Below are 22,867 nucleotides of genomic sequence, written 5' to 3' on the forward strand. Positions count from 1 at the left end.
TAACAGGAAGCTTGGTCGTGACCAGTCGTTCAACAATAATTAGTAATATGGTAGATGATCTATGTGGCATGCGAATTGTTTCCAAGTAGATGTATCGTTTTTAATTATTATAGTTTTTCAATTTCAAATCAAATCATTTCGTGTTTCCTCGCTAGACTAAGCGGTTGGGATTTGTTTTTTCTAATTTTAGTTATTTAAGTCGTGACAAACCTCCAACAATCTTAGAATTACACCTGACTACATTCTTAGACATTGTCCATGAGAACGATCTTGGTCTTACCTATTTGCTATACTATAAATGATCGGGTCCAATGCCCGTTAGTAAGAAGTTAACCTTGTAATAAATAAATTTAAAACTTGTTAGTAATTTAAGTTAAAAAATCTCGCTCATCAGTAGAGTTGTTCAGTTGCCTCCTCCCTAAGAAAAAAAATTGGGATGATACGAAAATACTTTATGTTTTAATGACAAGTTTTTTAAATAGGAGAAAACACCAATTTTTTTTTTTCTAATCTTATCATCTACTAATGGTTAGAAAGATTATTAAGTTATAACTTTAAGAGGATTTATTATTTGGGGGAAGGGAAAATATGACGCTGTTAGGCATCCAAGTTGGGTGAAAAACCCCTCATATACCTTTTTTTAAACTATAAAAATCATGGGGGGCCAAACATTTATTCAAAATATTAAAATATTGGTATGTGAGGGGTTTTTACCCAAGTTGGATGCATAACAGCCTCATACTCACTTTTCTGTTATTATTTTCCAATCAAATATGTATACATCATATACATGTAAATAGGGATGAGCATTTAGACCAAAACGTGTGACCCGACATTGAATAACATGATTAAAATGTATGTGAACTAAAAATGGGAACGTGGGCCACTGACTAATTAATTTATTGGAAAAAAAGTGAGATGGTTGACTTGATATCTAGAATGTCAATTTACACTAACTACACCTCCATGCAATTTGCTGTCTTGTGAGTTGTGACTCAAAATTAATTACTACATCTCCTCATCTATTACTTTAATTTGTAGAAACTTAACACCTGTTTCCATAATATATTCACTTTGCACCATCTTTCTCCAACCCGGCCTTTGCTTAATCTTATAATTTGCCAGCTAATTTATTTCCGTTATGGAGTACTTCTACTCGCCAGACTATAAACAAGTTTTAGCTCACTTATACTCTTGCCACAACATTACACGAGATACTTTTAATTTCTTCAAGAAGTTGATGAATGAAAGAGATCAGTTGATGAATGAAAGAAATCTAGAGAACAGGTTTGGCGAACCTATGATTTGGATAGGGATATATATTGCAATTGCTTCTCTTTTGTGCATTTTACCAATGCTAGCTGATCTATTACATGGTTTTAAAAACAAAAAACTATGGTTTCCTTGTAGATATTTCACTCTGAATGCCGCTTCTCTCTCTGTGATATCTGTAGCAATGAAGCTACCCATGGATATAAATGATCCGATGCCTGGTTTTGCGGACCAGGCTGCAAAGTTTGGAAGCATGGTATTTATGATCACCATGATGGCCAACTTATTGCCTTCTCTCGCATCCATGGACGGCAAGGAACTTCTCACAAACATCATAGCTTTAGGTGTTTTAGTAATCACCATGGTTGTGAATGTTTGCATTGAATTACAAACTGGTGTTCTAAATTCTTATAGTTTCGTTATAGCAACCATTGATGTAGTTATGTTACTCTTGATGCTTATGATATATGCAAGTTCAGCTTTAACAATTCTAAAGGCTAAACAAATACTAGAGTCAAAATATCAAGCTAGTCATGAAAAAGCATTGAATGAGCTAGCTGTGCAACAAACAGGACCACTAATGATTGACAAGCTAAAGCAATATGTGAAAATCCATGGGATCATGGCAGTATCTGGCAGCCCCCAATTAATGGTAGCATGCTCTGCTACAAACTCTGCTGCTGGGGTAATATGTGCTATAAGCACTGTTATACATCTTCCTACTATCATATTCAACAGTCAAGATATATGGGAATGTAAATCAGATTATAAGTGGTCCACTTCAGTAATCCTTGTAATGCAACATATAGGGGTACTTATGGCTACAATTGCCCCTATTTCTAGATGTTTTGCATCCTTAAACTTGAAGTTTTCCACAAAATGGATTCGCGGCCATATTAACGTCTTTAAAGTAGAGAGCTACTGTACACAAAAGCTATGTGATTGGAAACAGAGCACTATACCACTTTCATTAAAAAGCCGGAGATGCAAAATTGTCATTCACAATCTGAAAGTACTATTTCTTAGTTTTTGTATAGGATTTCAGTTGGCAATTGTGGTAGCATGCAAGATGGCATCATTTATCCCAATACTTTTTGTTATTTGTGTTTTGTACTTTTGGAAGCGGTTAAAGACCATGTTTAGTGCCTTAGGTTTTGTGTTGGAAAAAGAGCCTGAACATATGCAACAAAACAAAGATCTAAGCCAATATGTTTTGCAACTTCAAGATGATGTGGAGTTTGCTGATAGAACATTGAAAGTCATTTCAAAATCTGTGAACCACTTGATCCAAAAGGCTGAAAAACAACAACCTACCGATCTAATGAAGTTTCTAGAGGGATCTAGCGGTTTTGAAGGAGTTGGAATGTATGACATGCATCAAATTCCATGTTCAATTGCAGATGAATATTCAGATTGTTGGAGCTTAAGGGTGGTAACTCTGACAACCATTGCAATTTCTCTTCCTAATATCCAAAAAGACATAGTTGATAGTTTGTTGAGCAGTGTGAGTGAAGGTCTTGCGTATGTCACACTTGTTGAAGAAAGTCTCAATTCTAATGATAATTATTTAAACCTTCAAAAGGCGTCTAAAATGATGTGGCTAGAAGTTGAAGTGTACTACAAATGGTTAGGAAACAACCTGCAAAACTGTGCTACTCAAGGAAATTCGGTAGAACAAATCCTTCAATGGTTTGTTGATATAGCTAAAAAGCTGGTCGTTGAGGTGGAAAAAACAAATATTGATGTCATAAATGATAACTCCATCTGCAGGTCTATTTCTGCCAAATCAATGTATTGTATCACCCAAGCAATCTTATGTTCCTACGACGACAACAAAGACATTGTCATTAATGAGGTAAACAAACAAGACTTATTTATGCAATTATCATCTATGATCTCTGACATATTAGCTGCTTGTCTCACCAACTTGCCTCAAGTCATAGCATTGAAATGCCACACAAATGCAATAGAGAAAAGGGAGGCGAGTGTTCATGCTGCAGCCCAACTTCTTGGACAGACTATGGAGATAATCAATAGCCTTCAAGATCGTGGACTTCCAAACATGAATCCAGCTGAGTTGCCCTTTATTAACAAGTGGCGTGATTATTTTAACCATCCCATTCCTTAAAAACCAATTATGTTGTTTGAGTTGTATCAAAGTAAGTTATATAATTAAGACATGCCAGTATTTCTTTTCATTTTGTTGAAGGATACAGTCATTTGTTTTTCGTTTCCCTATGTTAATTTCCTTTTGCATCGTGATACGCAAACGGACTACCTCAACAATCCATATCAATCACCAGAGCTGCAACTGAATGAGCAGCAAACATGGGTCACTTTATTCTAGCTAGAGAAATGATCATGTTCAAGTTTTGGGCCTTTCAAGGTTACTACATACAACTTCTATTAGTTATTTGTTTACTTATTTAATTACCACATGTTTATAATTTATGGACAATTATTTTCATTTCTAGCACTGTAGGACAAACGTGTAAAGACAGTTAGCCATTTTTCTATTTATGTAATATGCTCTTATGAATGAAAATGGCATATTTGAAGTTAAACTTTACTTTTATCCTCCGATTTGATTTAATTTCTGAAAATAAATAAATCCATGTGAACCTATATTCTTTTGCTCTCTGAAACCAAGAGCAATCTAAATAGATCAGACCCAGCCGTGAGAGTGTGAAACCAGCACTAAAATCACCAGCTATCGTCATAGGCTCATAGCAGAACATGAAGTGAAGCAGAGTGAAAATGACTAGTTTAAGCAATACAAAGCTAGCAGCAACAGGAAACGAGCCACATAAACAAAGAGTGAGCTGCATTGCAGGTTTTGACTCTTTTGTTGTATGTGAGGTCGAATGCTCTTGCACTCATTGATAAAGCACTATAACCGATGCACTCAAGCTTGATGCTGTCATCAAAATGGCAATTTGTGTTTTTTTTGGAGAAATAGAAACCGTATTTGTTCCTGATAATGCTGATACTAATTGGATTAGGCTTCTAAGGATATCATGGGGACAATATTTGTGATACTGTTAATCTGTTAGGTGGATTGTTCTTGCGCACCTATTAGAATCTGGTCCTAACTTTGTAATTCTGCCAATAAGTTTAGATTGACGGAGAAACCCTGTCCTTTTGGTCCCTGCGACCAAACAGAACACATGTCTTTGGGTGCCACCTTATGGAGTTGGGAAAATATTCGAACCAGCGACTTATTTCCAGCATACTTCATAGTGTGTTTGACAGACATCTCATGTTCAAAAAAATATATTAACCATTGGTTTCTCTAAGAAGAAAAAAGGTAAATGCCTAAGAACCCCTTAGTCTCGTAGAGAAACCTCAAGCTAGCGACCCTGCAACGCCGTCTGGCGGTGAGACCCCAGAAACCTTGCCTGGTTGAATATGCTTTTGCAAGTATTCGAACCTGGCGTGGTGTTCCCACCAAGTCGCTTTTTAGGGGGGAGGTGGCCACTGGGTTGTAACCGGCGAGCGAGAGCGGATTGGGGCTTTGGTTTCTCTAAGAATTATATAGATTAAAAGGATTTTTTTTATTTTTTTGACAAAAAGTGTGAGTTAGTAGATGTTGATTTATGAGAGGAGATTTTAGAGAAGTTGAAGATGTGTACACTTTCCGTTATAAAATGTTATATACAAAATATGAATCCAACAATCATAAGTTAGATTCAAACCATCACATTTCATTAAGATCCTTTTCTCTTATAAATATCCCATGTAAACCATAAGGCACTCGTTGTGGCAGCTTGACCGCAGCCACAACATCCAGCGTAGTTGATTGCGCATCCATCACTAAGAACCTTGACTCACCCGAGCTCTCATTATGCACATAGCATACCACATACCCATCATCCTCTTCTGCGTTTGGATCTTCCGGGTCTCTTGGAACAAAAAAAGGTTCACCTCCATAGCACTTGTCTTCATACATCCGACTAGCCACTGTACACTCGTTCTGACCCTCGGTACCTTTTGATGCTCGGATATCTAGTTTTGCCACCCCTGATACCCTCATCATCCTTGATTTTATTGGTGTTTCCTCAGAAATTGCTGCATAAATATACCTGCATATATTTGCAATTTATTCGTATATTATGACTGCATTTTTTATAATTTTATACAGAAATAGAAGGCAAGCGAGCAACAAGGTGCGCTGGTTCCTCAAGTAAAAAGCTTTTACTAACCTGTTCTGTTTTCCAATATAAGTTGGGTTAATAACCGGAAACTCCAAATTTTTCGACGACATAACATGCCTGGTGACAACCCCGGTTCCTAAGTGAATCCGAATCTGCTCCATCGATCCATGGATCAGATCGACTTGTTCAAAAAAGTGTTCTACATACACTATATTCGGGGCCATCATAACAACGACCTCGCCACCATCTTCATCTGTTTCATCCCACGCATTGACAGCGTGGAATATATTGAACCCGGGTACCTCAAACCACTTCATATTAGATTCATCTTTTGCATACCTTGGAAGAACACCAATCCTTGGAACCTTATTGGTGTCAACACCGACTAGTCGTTCACCACGAATTAAATTCATAAAATTTGTCCCAATTTGACTCTCACATATAATTGCATACTTTTGTGTTATAGCCAAGTCATGAGTTAAAGAAGGCTGTTGCATGGAAAAGATAGGGACATCAGGTTGCTTATTTCCATTTGCATCAAAACGAAAGTAAGTTAAAAACGGACGTGAAGCCCAGTAACGAAACGCAAACGCCTCTTTAGTCTCTGGATCGATCTTCGGATGAGCCGTCATGTTCATTGAAAGATTTCCATCAAAATCATGGTGACCTAAGGTTATAACATCCCCATTTTCATCGATTTTGATCTCATATGGAATATCAGATTCACATAACGCGTAAACTTTGCCTCCTAAAAAGGCTAAACTCGTGTTTGCTACGCCAATGCCTTCAAAAATATCATAATGCCCAAAAACAACGTGTGCACCAAACAACGTCGCACGAGCAATAAACGCGACTAGGCCACGCATACCTCCAACAACATTCGGAACCACATACGACTTAACTCGATGCTCAAAAACATACTTGTTTGTCTTAACAAACCGGCTACAAAATTTGGCCCGGCCTTTAGAAATTCTAATACAATGCAACATTCCATCTCCATCAAAATAATGGTGTGGCCCGTTTGGGATGAATTGCGGATTTGGTCCATTTCGTATGTACACACCATCAAGACATGATGGAATGGAGCCTAGTATTACGTCACACTCGGTCGGGCTGAGCTCATCAACCGGTGCGAAATTGCCAGATAATATGTAGTTCGGGTCGACGGACAAGTGCAGAGGAGGATCTAGGAACTCAACAATTGCTCTATCCAATGTGTCCAATATTTTTTTGAGTAATGAGGGTTCTGATGATGGTTTTAGCGAGTTAAAAAAATCACGTTTTTCATCTTGTTTTTGCCTTTTTGGGGATATTTTTGTTCCGAGTGCGTCTTCATTTATTTTAGAAACCGAAGAAACAACAGAACATGGTCCGGAATTTACCTTTTTGTTCCGGTAACGGAAATTGGTGGCATATATATGAGACAACAAAGGCCTATGTGTCGAACAAGACAAGGTTTTCATTTTATGTGATTATTTTTCTTCTCCTAGGTGTGTATCTAAAGATTAATGTCAAAGGTTTGTTATCGTGTTTCATGTTATGGTATGTACGTGGTGTACATATGAAGAAAGGAAGTAAGTAGCGTATGGCTTTAAGGAAGATATAATTTGTTCCTTTCCAAAGTGACAATATATATCTTCGGTTGGAGTCACGTATACACAAGTGCAACATATAGCTGAAAAACTCTATAACTTGTCAATTGTGCCGACTGAGGGTCGATGAGTGCAACATGTCTCTTTCATCTATCTAATTAGTGTTTAGATCCCTTCAAGTTCTTGAAGTTAAAAGTTGAATAATGATCCAGATTTAAAAATGATTATTGAATCTTAACCATTGATTTTAATCTAATGGTTACTCCTTCTGACTTTAATCCTCAAGATACTTCTAATTTAAGAAAATCTTCACTCATTTAATAATTAGTGAGGTTTGGGCCCCGCTCATGTTGATACGGTTTAGTTATGCTAGTTTATTTGCGTTGAACCTACTTAATATATCCAAATGAAAAAACGGTGTGAAAAAAAATCAAGAAATAACTTGAAGAAAACAAAAAATGTTTGTGCGAAAAACTAAGAAAACCTGCATCAAAAATTTTGCAATATTTAATATCTACATTTTTTTTAAAGGTGTATTTCGACTCAGACGTGGCTGAAGGCAATTTTAACCAACTATCGTTGGACCTCGCGAGATGCTGAGCATAAGCTGCAGTCTCTCAGCCCCCCTCCTTGTGGAAAATTCCTAGATGGAAAACTCAAGGATTGTGTCAACCGATGCTCGAACCCACAACCTTAGGAGAAAACCCACCGGGGCCCCACATAGTGGAAAGTGTAAACACCCCTGGCTTTTAGTTTACACAATAAACCAACAATCAAAAACAAAGGAAAAACAAAAATGTTGAGTAAAAGTTTTTAATATATTAGTTGACAACACAAAAGTAAAAAGAAACTATGAAAAAACCTAAAGAACACAGTTTGCTTCCAAAGGTGACTTCATAGGTTTGCAACCTAATAATCCAAACTCATTTAAGAGTTCCAAACAATACTTTCTTTGAGAAAGACAAATTCTATTCTCAGTTTTAAGAATTTCTATTCCTAAAAAATATTTCATTTCTCCTAAATCTTTGATTAAAAATTTTTCTTTCAAAGCTGTTTTGAATTTCTCAATTTCTATTTCACTATTACCAGTAACAACTATATCATCTACATATACAAGTAAAGCAAGAAACACACCTTTTTCATTTTTGGTAAACAAGGAATAATCACTTTTGCTTTTAATAAATTCCATATCAACAAGAGATAAAGTCAATTTTTCATTCCATTGTCTAGGTGCTTGTTTAAGACCATACAATGATTTTACCAACTTACATACTTTACCATCTTGTTTACCAAAATAGCCATCAGGCAAGTCCATATAAACATCTTCATTTAAATTGCCATATAAGAAAACATTATTTATATCTATCTGAAACAATTTCCATTTATTCTGTACAGCAAGATTTAACAAACATCTAACTGTAACCATTTTAACAACAGGAGCAAAAGTCTCTTCAAAATCCAAGCCAGTTCTTTGATTATAGCCTTTAGCAACTAATCTTGCTTTATACCTTTCTATTTCACCTGAAGCTTTATATTTAATCTTATATATCCATTTACAACATATAGGTTTTCTTCCTAAAGGTAAATCTGTGATTTCCCAAGTATGATTGCTTGAATACAATTAATATCTTTACATGCTTCTTTATAACTTTTAGGTTCAACACTTTTATTTAAACTTGACACAAAACAGATATTCTCTTTTGAAAGATGAGTATAATTCACAACTCTTTCTAAACCATACTTAACTTTTCCTTCAACTACATAATCACCATATTTAATTGGCATACCAACATTTCTATTAGACCTTCTTAGATTAGCTTGGTCAGCAGGAAAGTCATTAGGATTAATATGATTTTCATCAAACAAATTACCCTCAGGAATATCATTCTGATCACCATTTAGGTTTGCATCAGTACCTCCACCACTAGTTGCTCCTATGGAACTACCAAGTGGGGTTGCTTTGTGTTCACCATTATCAGAATAAACTCTTCCTTCATCATAGGGAGTTTCAGAAATTATGGTTGTATTTTCAGAAGAAAATAAATCAAAAAAATTTGCATGATCAAGATTATTGGTTTCATAAAACTGTTTATCCTTTTGTTTTAAAGGAAAAATTTCTTCATAAAACTTAACATCTCTTGAGAAAAAATATATTTATTATTCAAATTATACAACTTATAAGCCTTTTTAAAACTGAAATAACCTAATAAAACACACTTTTCAGATCTCTGAGCAAATTTATCATGCAAATTAACATTTGTAGCAAAACATAAACAACCAAAATTCCTTAAATGGAAGAGTTTGGGTTTAAACCCATAAACCAACTCAAAAGGTGACTTTCCTGCTAAGACCCTAGATGGTAACCTGTTAATTAGATATACAGCAGTTAAAACACATTCAGACCAAAGATTAAGAGAAATTCCCCACTAAAACATAAGATCTAGCAACATTTAAGAGATGTCTATGTTTCCTTTCTACAATTCCATTTTGTTGAGGAGTATAAACACAAGTAGTTCAATGAGTAATACCATTTTTATTTACAAATTCATACATTCTATGATTAATAAACTCTGTGCCATTGTCACTTCTGAAGCATTTAATATTCTTATCAAACTGATTTTTAATTAGACTAACAAAATTCACAATATTTTCATAAACTTCATCTTTGCTTTTAAGAAGAAACACCCAAACAGCCCTTGAAAAATCATCAACAATAGTTAGGAAATACTTATAACCATCTCTACTTGTTACTCTATATGGTCCCCAAAGATCTAAATGAACAAGTTCTCCTAAACTCTTAGTTTTATGATCACTTAATGGAAATGGTTCCCTAGTTTGTTTAGCTTTATGACACACTTCACAAGGACCATGTTCAGAATCATATTTTAATTTTAATTCATCTTTTAAGACATATAATACTTGATCTGCAGGATGACCTAATCTACTATGCCACAAACTTTGAGATATACAACACACAAAACTATTGCAAGACATAAAAGAATTACCTACATGCATATTGTCAAACACATATAAGCCTCCATTACAACTACCAGTCCACAGAGTCTTTTTTGAAATCAAATCCTGAATATAGCACTTAGATTCAGAGAAACCAATGTACAACTTACTACTCTAGCAAGTTTGTGAACAGATAAGAGACTAACACAGTATCCAGGTATAACCAGCACATCAAATAGAACTATATTAGAAGAAAGTCTTAAATTTCCAATTTTAGTAATTTTAGCTTTTGTTCCATTTGGATGAGAAACTGTTAAGTTTAGATCTGAAATATCAACAAGATTAAACATGTTCTTTTGTGAACCTGTCATATGCTGGTTTGCCCCTGAATCTGTTAGAACTAAAAAATGGTGTTAAAATATAAATATTTTAGAGGTGAAAAGGGCATTAGTGAAACTTAGATATATGATATAAATAGCCCCCTTCCACACATTAATTGTAAGCCTTTCACCATTTTCTTAATTAATCATATACATTCCACTCCAATTCTCTCTCAATCTTCATCCCTAACCTCCATACATACACAAACACCTTTTCACACACTAACACCATATTTGCACAAATCGAGCTCAAATTTCTATTTTACATTTGGTATCAGAGCAAAACATCATTCTGATATCGATCCATTACTGAATTCAATTTTACATTTGGTATCAGAGCATAACAACTATACGTTGGTAGATCCATAGCTCGATTGTGTGCATTTCTCATCAAATTTTCGATCCATAACAACTTTACATTTGGAACCATACACTCTGGCTAACTAATCCAAACGGATTGGTTTGGTCAATTCAAACACTTAGAAAGTGTTTGATTCTTGAAAAGTTTTAAGACAGAACCTAGGACGATCTTGCCCAAGATCGTCCCAGCCACTAAACATAGGACGATCTTGCCAAGACCGTCCCAGTTCACTTCAAGATCGTCCCAGTTCACAGTTCACTTCAAGATCGTCCCAGTTCACAGTTCATTTCAAGACCGTCCCAGTTTCATTTCAAGACCATCCTACCTTTCATTCTTTCATACTTAGAATATTTTCAACCAAAAAAAAAGGGATAATTTTTGCCGAGAAAAATAATTTTTGCCCAGGGACTTCAAAAGGGATAATTTATGGAGATTTAAAATTTGATAGCATTAAAAAATATTTTAGGCCAATTTTCATCCGTTATCGACGCGGTTTTGGCAAAAAATTTTAGAAATTATCAAATTTTTCCTATGATCATGATATCCAAGTTTACATGAAATTCAAAGTTTTGTGAGAACATATTTCGGCGGCAAAAAATTTGGAGGGAAACCTGAAGTACAAAATTTCCAAATTTCAATTTCAATTTTTTCACTTCAATTTCAATCACAATTACCTTTCATTTCCTTTCACCTTCAATTTTTGGTTAACTTCTTCACCCAAGATACCTACTTCATCTGAAGTAAAACTTCATAAAGATGGACTGTGCTCATGTTGTACGACTACTCATTTGCAATCTGAAATAACTCCTTGTCAAGTAATGAAGTTAATGATTCATTCGATTGCAACTGAAAATGTAAAGTTTCAAGAGGAAGTAGTCACGTTAGGAAGATGAAAATGTCAAACTGAAAGAACAAATGATCTACTTTCGAGCTGGGAATGTGAAGCTTAAAAATGAGATGAAAGAAATTCAAGCTGAATTTGGAAACCTTGCAGTTTGGAATGATATTGACAAACAAACTTTAAAGAAGAATGATGAGTTGATGTCACAAATGAAAGCTGAGATAAAAGAACTTCAAAAAGAATTGGAAACTTCCAACAAGAAGCTGGATAATTGTATCTTGGAAAGCAACTCAAGAGAACTTATTTTGCAAGAAAAGATTTCAAGTGATCAATCTCAGTTGAAAAATGAGACATCCATTTTCTTCACTATGGAGAGCAAGTTCGTTGATGAGATGAACAGAGTTGAGAAGGAGAGACAAGATGTTTGCAACAAAATCAAGACTCTTGAAGAGAATTGTTTGCAATTTCAATCAAATGAAACATCTCTACAAAAGAGAATCTCTGAACTTGAGATGGAATTGCAAACACAATCAACATCTTGTGATACTCAAAGTGATGATGGCTCTGTTTATCATGATCTAAGTCCAATATTTTCAACTGAACTTGATGTTTCAAAAAAAGTTTCTATTGAGTGCATCCCAAAGAGCTCCAATGTCAATGGTTCATCAACTCCTGCCCGAAAGATGTCTCAATTTACCAATTACTCACTGGAGAAGAGTAAGAAGTATTCAACATCATCTACAGTTGATGGATCAGTATCTTCAGTCTCATTCCTATCTTTTGAAGACAATACAGCTTTCATCTTACAAGCCAAAGCTCAGTTGCCTAAGCTCACATGGAAATCAGTTTACAAACAAAAGTCAACTGAGAAAAAGACAATCAAATACTCGTTTTGGCAACTCTACAATCTTGCACCTAAAACAATTCATATGCCAAAAGTGAATGTCTTATCCTCTCCATTGCGTCCACAAAAACTCAACTTTTCTACGACTTTGAGTTTTCACCCTCCATGGACTTCAGACTCAATTCGCCGGATTGATGATACTTACATTTGGTGATGATACTTACATTTGGAATGTGAAGACAAAAACCATTGGGCCTCAGCAAAAATGGGTTCCAAAGGTTGTTCGTAAGTGATTCGATGAATATGGCTTATACACATGTCAGTGTATGACCCAGGCTAAAGATGTTGTTTATTGGACTACTACTTCATAATGGTTGATTCCCCAGTTTTGACTTCAAAGAAACATGATGAACATGTAGCCACACATTCATCATGAGGGGAAGAAAGAGAACAATGAAGTCGAACAAGTGTGTGTGCTTTCTTGAATTTGATGGGGAGAAAGACGAATTAATCAGTTGAGGGGAAGAAAGATAAATTGTTGACTAAAGTGATCCCAAATTATTCTTTTAGTTATCGCTAACGTGGTGGGTACGCCGCGGGTACACCTTATACATAAGCGTTGGTGGCACGCAAATATGATTGTTTGATCGAGGGGAAGTTTGTGATAAAAATGATGTTTGTCCAAATGCTTCAAGAGAGAGATTAATTAATTAAGGGGAAGTGTGACAAAGTTAAGTTTGTCAAGAAGAGGCTTTCATGTTCAAATCTAAAGATCCAAGATCAAGTTTCCGCAATGCTTATACTCTGAGAAGTTCAAGACTTAAAGATACATCTTTAATAAAAGTGTGAAGATTAAAGACGTAAAGCCAAGTTTGATGGAAGATCTTGAAGACAATGAGAAAGCTTTGAAGACCTTCATCAACAAATTAGTATTTAAAGATGATGTCATGCATGAATTACATTTCAACACCAAGGGGAAGAATGTTAGAAATAAAAAATGGTGTTAAAATTTAAATATTTTAGAGGTGGAAGGGGCATTAGTGAAACTTAGATTTATGATATAAATAGCCCCCTTCCACACATTAATTGTAAGCCTTTCACCATTTTCTTAATTAATCATATACATTCCACTCCAATTCTCTCTCAATCTTCATCCCTAACCTCCATACACACACAAACACCTTTTCACACACTAACACCATTTTTACACAAATCGAGCTCAAATTTCAATTTTACAGAATCCATAATCCAATCAAGAATTTCAATAATTGTAGTATGAAAATAAAAAAAATTTCAAAATTACTATTAAAAAATGCATTTGCATTGAATATGGTACTTGCCATATTGGCATGAGTAGGTGGAGGAGGAAGAGGAGCATAAGGTGTTTCATTTAGAAGATTCATAAGTTTAAGCATCTGCTCATTAGTAAAACACATAAGAGAAGAAGTACTGGGCACACATTGATTAGATGTACTTGGCATACATTGATTAGAAGAACTACTTGCATGATTAGATGATACATATTTACCATTTTGAAAATTAGTTCTTTTCTTAAAACCAGGAGGATAACCAAGTAATTCATAGCATCTATCAATAGTATGACCTAAGAATCTACAATGAGTACATTTCAAATTAGGATTTGGACCTCTCATGTTATTGACAGGATTTTATTTTCATATCAACAAACTTAGAAACAAAAGCAGTGGACTGATTTTTATGCATATTAGTAGTATTTTCTATACCTCTATGTGATTCTTCCCTTGAAATCAAAGCAAAAGCAGTTTTCACATTTGGTAGAGGTTCAGTAGTAAGAATCATGCTCCTAACATTAGCATATATATCATCAAGTCCTATTAAGAATTGCATCAATTTCATCAGATTATTATGATCTACAAACTGTTTTGAAGCTTTACAAGTACAAGCAGGCAATTTAATCAAAGCATCATACTGTTTCCATAGAGAATTAAGCTTATGATAATATTCGTATACAAGCATACCATTCTGTCTTAGTGAATTTATTTTCATATGTAGATTAAAAGTGACAGAGCCATCAATTTTATTATAAGTTTCTTTCAATTCTTTCCACACCACAGCAGGATCAGTAGAAAAAATTTGTCCTAGATACAACTCTTCACTTATAGAACCAAGAATCTAAGAAAGCACCACAGCCCTACATCTATCCCATTGACTAGCAAAAATATCATCATCTTCAGGTTTTTCATAAGAACCATCAATAAAAAACAATTTATTTTTAGTTTCAAGAGCCAATATAATTTTCTATTCCTTTAAGCTTGAAACTAATTAAAGGTGTATTAGAAGTATCACTAGGATGCAGATAGAGAGGATCACTAAAATCTAACTTACTTATCAAAGTTTCATTAGACTCGGAATTAACAGATTTAGGAGGCACATTTTCATCAGGCATGATGACAATAAAATATCACACAAAAGAATTTAATCAGATAATATCACAGATAATATCACAAAGACAAAAAAAAAGGAAATAAACACAATATGAAGAACAATATATAACGAGAAATAAAATATATATATATATATTATATATATTGAAAATAAGAATCTAATCTCGTATAAGTGCCATTGACAGGATTCCGTACCTCTCAAGGAGACAGGTCAAGTATTAACACAGATACTTTTGTGAGAATTAGATTAAAAAACGAAAGAAAGAAAAAATAAATTTTTTAAGACAAAAATATAAAATAGGTGTTAGAGTGCTATCGGATGAATGGTAGAGGAACCATAACTATTCTTTGATTCACTTAGTCAAAGATATAATCAGGATCTGAAATAAATCTTAATCACTCTTTGATTCGCTTAGTCAAAGAGAAAATCAAGATCAAGATCTGCAGTGGAAACAGATCGTCACGAATTAGGGTTTTTTCGAATTTTAGGGTTTCACAATGAAATACGCCCCAAAAAAATAAAAAACCCAAACAAAACCAACCGGATCTTCAATCAAATCAGAGAACCTGGCTCTGATACCATGAACGATTTTGTAATATAAGAGAAGATCAACCAAAATACTTACACAAATCTAGTCGGCCCGATTGATAGACTGACAATTTTATTATTATTATAGATTAGACTAATACAAGAGATATTTTTTAAACAGATTGTTTAGAATATTAACAAGCTAGATTGATTGATCAAGATAATCAAATCAATATACAGAAAAATATATATATATGAGATGAATATATCGAGAAACCAGAAAACCAAAGAATACAGAGATGAATTTGTGTGTTAACCCTAAATGGGTTCTTCTTATTCCTTTTATACTGCTTAGTTATGCAATAGCCCTTCATCTTTCCTAAATGCCACCGCCATCCTTTAACTTCTCTTCTTGTCAACTATAGTCCCTCAATTATCTGCAATTACACTTATGCAACAAAATAAGATATCTTTATACAAAAATAATACATAGTTGGTTATTTTAACAATGGGTCAATCCCTAAATGCCTTGATGGTGTGTACATACGAGAAATGGACCAAACCACAATTCGTTCCTAATGGTCCACACCATTACCTTGATGGCGATGGGATGTTGCATTGTATCAGAATCTCTCAAGGCCGGGTCACTTTCTGCAGCCGCTACGTGAAGACAAATAAGTATTTGTTTGAGCACCAAGCTAGATCATGTGTTGTCCCAAAAATTGGAGGTATGGAAAGTCTCGGTCCCTTTTTTGCTCGTGCAACATTGTTCTTTGCAAGAATTGTATCGTGAAAATATGATATTGGAAAAGGCTTTGGTGTTGCTAACACCACCTTAGCCTTTCTCGGGGGCAGTTTGTACGCTTTATGCGAATCTGATCTCCCATATATAATAAAAGTTCAAAAAAGTGGTGACATTATAACTTTAGGTCAGCATGATTTCAATGGAAAGCTTTCCATGAATATGACGGCTCACCCAAAGATCGATCCTGAGACTAAAGATGCATTTGCTTTTCGTTACGGGCTAATACACCCATTTTTGACTTACTTCCGTTTTGATGCAAATGGAAATAAGCAACCTGGTGTCCCTATCTTCTCTATGAAAAAGCCTTCTTTAACTCATGACCTGGGATGTTCATGTTTTTGGACAAATGTCACAGGGAAAGGGACCTGGATCAAATGTCACAGTAAAACTTCATTACGTTGTTGTTATTATTGGTGGATTAGTTTGTTGGGTTAATCAGATTTGATTTACCAGGCCATGAGTTTGATGGTTAGGGGTTAAATTGGTTTAAATTATTGGGGTAATGATCAATACTGTAAGTGATCTGAAATTTTTTATTATTATTATTTTTTTTTTTGTCATTTACCCTAGAAGTTTATTAAATGTACATATTGAGTCTCGTGTCTTTGAGAGTGGCAGAACCCATCTTGGGTGCTGCGGGTAGTACCTAAGGGGCAAGGGTGTAGTGTCAAATCCTTGGCAAATTGACAAGTTTTTAACCAATCACACGACGTCACGTGGTTTTGCCAAATTTTTGTCAATCCTTGCCAAATGCTTGCCAAAGTAGGTGGTGTAGTGCAATAAAATTAGCCAAACTTACCAATTCTTGCTAAAAAAAGACAAACAAGAAAAAAACAAAAAAAGAGAATTTTTGTACCTTGCCAATGCTCTCCAACGTTCACTAGCATCGCCAAAACTAGCCGATGTCACTTGTCAAACTTGCCAATTAAAGTTGCCAATTTATGTGCTATAGCATTGCCAATTTGCCAAAATTTGCCAAACCAACTTGCCGATCTTTTTTGCCGATTACACCCTTGCCAAAATTTATGTGGCACTATTAGCAGCTTTTACTTCATTGATATCAATAAAATTCCAAACACAAATAATTCACGTTTTCTGAAGCTGCTCAATTTTTTTGTAACAAGACAGATTTGGAATTGTTAACGGGCCGCTTGTCTACCCGATCATCTTCACTCCTTACAAATGCATCTCCAATATTTCTCTTATTATTCTTGAAGTGTACCGAATACACTTGTGGTTAATATGTTCTCTTTTGTTGAATCTTTTCTTTGAAATGGTTACAACAGCAGTGAATTCCCATCTGGAGTAATGTTTATACTCTATACATTTGTTTTTACTTATATGAAATGTTATTCGACACACTACTGCAACAAAGTTATGATTGTCATTCCTATCATGTACTCATTATGAAGTTTAAATGGCTTCTTTCTTATCGGTAGGTGTTTCGATGGAAACTTGGTTGAGATCCCAGTAGAAGTGGAGAATCTTGATTCTCATTACTAAGTTGGCTGCCATTTTCAATATCATATACAGTTTGTCTTTTTGTAGAGATGGCAAATTAGGTGGGGTGGATAATAGGTGAATACAAATAGGCTTTCTTGTGTGCGTTAGAGAGGTTGGGCTTCTACCAAATTTATAAATGTATATTGTTTTTGTTTTGGTGGATTATATGCAAATTTCTAGCATCTTAATGCAATTTTTGGGTCTGGCATGGATTTTATGCATGTTTCTAGCATGTTAATGGAGTATAATTTTTGGGTTTGACAGTAATATGTAGTTACTATACTGGAGGTATCAATCTTCTCAGCTGGTTAATTTGATTCGTGTTATATCTCAAACGCATCAAATGGATCAAACGCGTTAAAAATTGGTCAGACCTTCTTTTTGATCCGTACATGACACAACCTCATACATTGTTGTCTTCAGATTTAGTTTGTTTATTTATAAAATTCGTTTTGCAATCACAGATTATGAATTATTTGCTTACTGGAAGAAACTAAAGGGACAATAATAGTTTGCAGGAAAAGCCCGTTTTGACCCATTATTCAACCCTGGGTGATCTTTCCATTTGACCGCTTCCACTCAATATTTGGGCCATGTTCGGTCAGGTTGTCAAAGGCTCATCACTGGCCCTGTTCATATTTCCATAACTTCATATCACACATCTGATTTGTATTCCTCAATAAAACTGCAAACCACCATTGCACCAACACCTAATAAATACTAGTAGATCTTATTTAAAAAGCACAAAAACCTACATACCCTCTGCTCTGCTGTGTTATTAAAAAAATCCTATACCGGTGGTAGGAACAATATATATGATAAAGTTAGAGTGATCACATTTTCATCAAACGAGGTCCTTTTCCCTAATAAAAATCCCATGTAAACCATAAGGCACTCGTTGCGGCAGATTTACAGCTGCAACGTAATCTAGAGTTGGTGACCGGGCATCCATCACCAAGAACCTCGACTCACCCGAGGTTTCATTGTGCACATATGAAACTAGATACCCATCATCCTCTCCCGCGTTCAAATCTTCTGGGTCTCTTGCAACAAAAAAAGGTTCACCACCATAACAATTATCTCCATACATCCGACTAGCCACCGTGTACTCATGTGGTTCAGACAATGTAATGTCAAGTTTTGCCACACCTATTGTCCTCATCATCCTTGATTTTACTGGCGTTTTCTCACAAACTGCTGCATAAATATACCTGTGTAACAGCAATTACTATAAGATATACTAGTATTTCAAAATATTAAATGCAAAAAGAAAATTTCAAAAATGATAAATGAGGTTTTTTAATTACCTGTTCTTTTTTGAAATGTAAGATGGATTGATGACAGGAAACTCCAAGTTATCAGTAGATAAAGTTTGTCTAGAAACAACCCCGGTCCCAATGTTAATGGTTACTTTCTCCATTGATGTTTGGATCAAATCGACCCGTTCCAAGAAGTGCTCCATGGACAATATATTTGGTGCAACCATCACCACAACCTCATTGCCTTCATCATCCATTTCGTCCCATGCATTGACGGCATGAAATATATTGAATCCGGGCACATCAAACCATTTCATATTGGATTCATCCTTTGCGTATCTTGGAAGAAGACCGATTCTTGGAACTTTTGCACGATCTATGCTTACAACATGTCTTCCACGGATAAGGTTCATTGGATCCGCTCCAAGTTGAATATCACATATTACCGCATACTTTTTTGTGATAGCCAAGTCATGAGTTAACGATGGTTGGTCCATAGAGAAGATGGGGACATCAGGTTGCTTATTTCCATTTGCATCAAAATGAAAGTAAGTCAAATACGGACGCGTTGCCCAGTAACGAAATGCAAAAGCTTCTTTAGTCTCTGGATCGATCTTTATATGAGCAGTCATGTTTTTGGAAAGCTTCCCATTGCAATCATGGAGACCTAAAGTTATAATGTCACCATTTTCTTGGACTTTTAATGCATAGGGAAGATCAGATTCGCATAATGCGTACAAACTGCCACCAAAAAAGGCTAAGTTGGTGTTAGCAACACCAATGCCATTTTCAATATCATATTGCCCTGATATAATTCTTGCACAGAACAATGCCATGCGAGCAATAAAGGGACCGGCACTTTGCATACCTCCAATAATGTTGGGTACTACACAGGATCTAGCTTTGTCCTCAGAAAGATACTTATTTGTCTTCACGTAGCGGCTGCATAAAGTGGCTAGGCCTTGAGAGATCTTAATGGAGTGCAACATCCCATCGCCATCAAGGTAGTGGTGTGGCCCATTAGGGACAAATCGTGGATTTGGCCCATTTCGTATGTACACACCATCAAGGCATTTAGGGATTGACCCATGTACTACCTTGCATTCAGTTGGGCTCAACTCATCAACTGGTGCAAAATTATCAGATAGAATGTAGCTCGGGTCAACGGATAGGTGAAGAGGAGGGTCAATGAATTTGATGATTGCTCTATCAAATGTTTTAAGTAATTTTTCAAGTAATTTCAGCTCAGACAATTTTTTACTAAACTCTGGCTGAAAAGATAATTTTGGTTTCATGAATGTAGGAAGTTGAATTTGGTTTGGCCAATTATGGGTTTTTCTTGTTTCATGTACGCCTTCATTTAATCTAATAATGGAAACTATGAATGCTGGTCTAGATTTTACCCTTTTGGACAGCTTATGAGACAATGGAGTATGCATAAACTGAGGCAACATCTCCATTCTTGCAATATGTTGATTTATGATTCGAATAATATGTTGGTTACCAAAAGAAGAAATAATTGACACTATATTAATTCTGATGGTTTATGGCGTTACATAGTCTTTCTTTAATATATATACTATTTTTAGTTAAAAAAAAATACAAAAAAGGTGTCAAGAAAGGCAGGAATGAAGTGTTGCATCCGGCCAATGCAAATATAATGATCGAAGAGTAATAATTTCCGTAAGACCAGCCAAACGGACAACTATAGTGAGTTAAAAGGTATTGTATGGTCAGGGTTGAGCCTGAAAATTTAGAGCGAGATTGGTCGAAAATCCCCTATCGAAATAGTCATACTTGGCGCCTCATCCACATGCCGGCCAATTATTGTTGAATACATAAAAAGTTACAACTTAATATATGAGGAGTTAGAGTCCGAATTAAATTTACATCATAATGAACCACCTAAAATGATGTATACACAGAAAAATATTATTAATTCGTGATCTACACTAGCTAGAAATTTACATCATAATGAACCATCTAAAATGATATAGGCAAATTTACATCAATTACTTAGTCATTATCTACACTGGCTAGAAATTTATTTTCAATACTTAGAAATTATTAACCCGTTTAGGCTTTCTTGACTCATTGTACCCTGTTTATAAGACTCATTAATAATATTAAGTTTGAAAAATATTATTAGCTAAATTTTGTATTCAAGTAAAACATCTGGAAAAATATTCTTCTTCTTTGTAAACTCCATCATTTGATTAGACGTCCACGATTCTTTTCCCTCGTATGCTACACTCAATAACACGGCATGCAATATTTGTAACTCCATAAACAAGTCATTACATCAATATCTTAATCTTTAATTAATATGCATGATTTAAACCAAATTCAAGATTCAAGCAATTTGTTTTAATATGTCACCATCTAAATAATATAACTTCAATGCATTAAACTTGGGACCAAAATTAGATTCAAAATATTTCATTTGTCAAATCTTGTGTTTAATTGTATGCCAACTAAATATTAAATTCAAAATATTTTATTAACATGTACTTGAGCTTTAGCTAAATGGTTGAAAAGTCATTTCCCTTGCATGAGGTCTTGTGTTCAAGTTTTGTGAATGACACAGGAATTAGGTCCCTTTATGAAGGTTTGGTTTGTATATACCCGGCCTAATCTAATACTATATTATAAAGGAGAAACCCTTTTTTTGAATTCTCAAAAGATGAATTAAAGTACCTAATTTGTCTATCTTTTTTATTCACTAATTTAAACATCTCTACCTAATATACCTATAATACCCTTAAATCTTAACTATTTATTTTTCTCTCTTTTCTCAAATCTCAACCACTTATTTTTTTCTCTCTCCCCCATAAATCATTTTATTCCTCTAATTTATTCAAGATCTTTTATCTCAAAAACCGTATATCGATAAATTATAAAAATTGTGTGGGTGTTCTTAAAATTTTGTACTCTTTCATTAGATATGTCATTCAATAAACTTTCGACGAATTTTCAAATTCGAGGGCGTACGGCTAAGGCATTTGGTTATCACACTCTATGCCTTATCACCTCCTATTACCTACCACCCCACCATCTTACCGCTGCAACGCGCGGGCACTATCTCTCATTTTATCCAAAAGAAACTAACTTAGTAAAAATGAGGAGACTATTAATCTAAACTCCCATGTTTTTTTTCCCCTAATTAAAGAAAATGTTGTTTAAATTACCCATGTCAAACTTTTAGCTCATAACAGATTTATCCACTTCGTAATAGTGTAAATAGATTTTAGATTGTCGAGGTTTAGATATTGATTTTCACGATTAGTTATATTTCCAAAAATATTTGGCCAATTAACGTTGGAGGTTTTGATCATTTGAAAACTAAAATTTTCGTGAAAACTAAAAAACTGTCAAACACACTGTGATCTGAATTTAACACAATGTGTTTTCAATATGTTTTTCAAAAACACATTGTGTTAAGTTCATATCACAGTGTGTTTAAACAATTTTCTGATTTACAACGTTATCAAAAACACATTGTGATATAAGCTTAACACAACGTATTTTATATTACACAATAAAAACACATTGTGTTTTATAAAAACACAATTAAAACACATTGTGTTAAATTCAAATCACAGTGTGTTTTGACCAGTTTTTTTGTTTTCACATAAAATTTAGTTTTTAAATGAACATTTCACAGCGAATAAGTGTTACCTGTCTTCCAATCTTTTTACACAAAAGAAAGTGAATGTAATATGGTCGGTGTATATCTTTTTAATGTCTAGGTAGTAGATATAACCTAAAGGCTTGGATTCTATGGTTCACTCTTTTTGTAGGATGGATTGAAGAGATGGTAGCTAGGCAATCGCCAATTGTGTAGTGTTAGAATCGGAGTAAAATAATTTGAATTTTCCTAAAAAAACATTATAAGGCTATCTCCAACCATACAAATATCCTTACATATCTTTTAACTCCACTAAAAAAT

At 34.7% G+C, this 22,867-nt stretch overlaps 4 protein-coding genes and 1 pseudogene across 4 annotated transcripts; 2 read left to right on the forward strand and 3 right to left on the reverse strand.

The window, feature by feature from the left end:
• Nucleotides 1–1,224: 1,224 nt before the first annotated feature.
• On the forward strand, nucleotides 1,225–3,815 carry LOC122585722. The gene is made up of 2 exons (XM_043757845.1): nucleotides 1,225–1,287; nucleotides 1,411–3,815. Exons 1-2 carry the CDS (start codon nucleotides 1,241–1,243, stop codon nucleotides 3,398–3,400), a joined length of 2,037 nt encoding a protein of 678 aa, XP_043613780.1. The 5' UTR covers nucleotides 1,225–1,240; the 3' UTR covers nucleotides 3,401–3,815.
• Nucleotides 3,816–4,969: 1,154 nt separating this feature from the next.
• Nucleotides 4,970–6,957, reverse strand: LOC122584949 (probable carotenoid cleavage dioxygenase 4, chloroplastic). Its single transcript, XM_043757041.1, has 2 exons — nucleotides 5,475–6,957; nucleotides 4,970–5,354 (listed from the first exon to the last, which is right to left on the reverse strand). Exons 1-2 carry the CDS (start codon nucleotides 6,887–6,889, stop codon nucleotides 4,970–4,972), a joined length of 1,800 nt encoding a protein of 599 aa, XP_043612976.1. The 5' UTR covers nucleotides 6,890–6,957.
• Nucleotides 6,958–7,880: 923 nt separating this feature from the next.
• Nucleotides 7,881–14,824, reverse strand: LOC122596185. The gene is made up of 8 exons (XM_043768756.1): nucleotides 14,764–14,824; nucleotides 14,142–14,249; nucleotides 10,144–10,364; nucleotides 9,570–10,099; nucleotides 9,236–9,382; nucleotides 8,653–9,155; nucleotides 8,105–8,539; nucleotides 7,881–8,014 (listed from the first exon to the last, which is right to left on the reverse strand). Exons 1-8 carry the CDS (start codon nucleotides 14,822–14,824, stop codon nucleotides 7,881–7,883), a joined length of 2,139 nt encoding a protein of 712 aa, XP_043624691.1.
• Nucleotides 14,825–15,859: 1,035 nt separating this feature from the next.
• LOC122596279 lies at nucleotides 15,860–16,591 on the forward strand (annotated as a pseudogene).
• Nucleotides 16,592–18,265: 1,674 nt separating this feature from the next.
• On the reverse strand, nucleotides 18,266–20,378 carry LOC122596373 (probable carotenoid cleavage dioxygenase 4, chloroplastic). The gene is made up of 2 exons (XM_043768976.1): nucleotides 18,967–20,378; nucleotides 18,266–18,870 (listed from the first exon to the last, which is right to left on the reverse strand). The coding sequence occupies exons 1-2, from the start codon at nucleotides 20,376–20,378 to the stop codon at nucleotides 18,504–18,506; spliced, it is 1,779 nt and encodes a 592-aa protein (XP_043624911.1). The 3' UTR covers nucleotides 18,266–18,503.
• Between the last annotated feature and the right edge of the window lie 2,489 nt (nucleotides 20,379–22,867).

The sequence above is a fragment of the Erigeron canadensis genome, chromosome 1 (genome assembly GCF_010389155.1).
Source record: "Erigeron canadensis isolate Cc75 chromosome 1, C_canadensis_v1, whole genome shotgun sequence".
NCBI lineage: Eukaryota > Viridiplantae > Streptophyta > Magnoliopsida > Asterales > Asteraceae > Erigeron > Erigeron canadensis.

What these genes read in the sequence shown, in the direction of transcription:
- LOC122585722 (XM_043757845.1), top strand. Translation starts at nt 1,241, where the DNA reads ATGAATGAAAGAGATCAGTTGATGAATGAAAGAAATCTAGAGAACAG. An exon ending in GAAAGAAATCTAGAGAACAG is followed by an intron (nt 1,288 to 1,410) that starts GTTTGGCGAACC and finishes GTTTCCTTGTAG; the next exon opens with ATATTTCACTCTGAATGCCG.
- LOC122584949 (XM_043757041.1), bottom strand. Translation starts at nt 6,889, where the DNA reads ATGAAAACCTTGTCTTGTTCGACACATAGGCCTTTGTTGTCTCATATA. An exon ending in TATATTGGAAAACAGAACAG is followed by an intron (nt 5,355 to 5,474) that starts GTTAGTAAAAGC and finishes AAATATATGCAG; the next exon opens with GTATATTTATGCAGCAATTT.
- LOC122596185 (XM_043768756.1), bottom strand. Translation starts at nt 14,824, where the DNA reads ATGCCTGATGAAAATGTGCCTCCTAAATCTGTTAATTCCGAGTCTAAT. An exon ending in GAGTTTATTAATCATAGAAT is followed by an intron (nt 9,383 to 9,569) that starts GTATGAATTTGT and finishes TCTAATTAACAG; the next exon opens with GTTACCATCTAGGGTCTTAG. An exon ending in TTTGCTCAGAGATCTGAAAA is followed by an intron (nt 9,156 to 9,235) that starts GTGTGTTTTATT and finishes TTTTTTCTCAAG; the next exon opens with AGATGTTAAGTTTTATGAAG.
- LOC122596373 (XM_043768976.1), bottom strand. Translation starts at nt 20,378, where the DNA reads ATGGAGATGTTGCCTCAGTTTATGCATACTCCATTGTCTCATAAGCTG. An exon ending in TACATTTCAAAAAAGAACAG is followed by an intron (nt 18,871 to 18,966) that starts GTAATTAAAAAA and finishes GCTGTTACACAG; the next exon opens with GTATATTTATGCAGCAGTTT.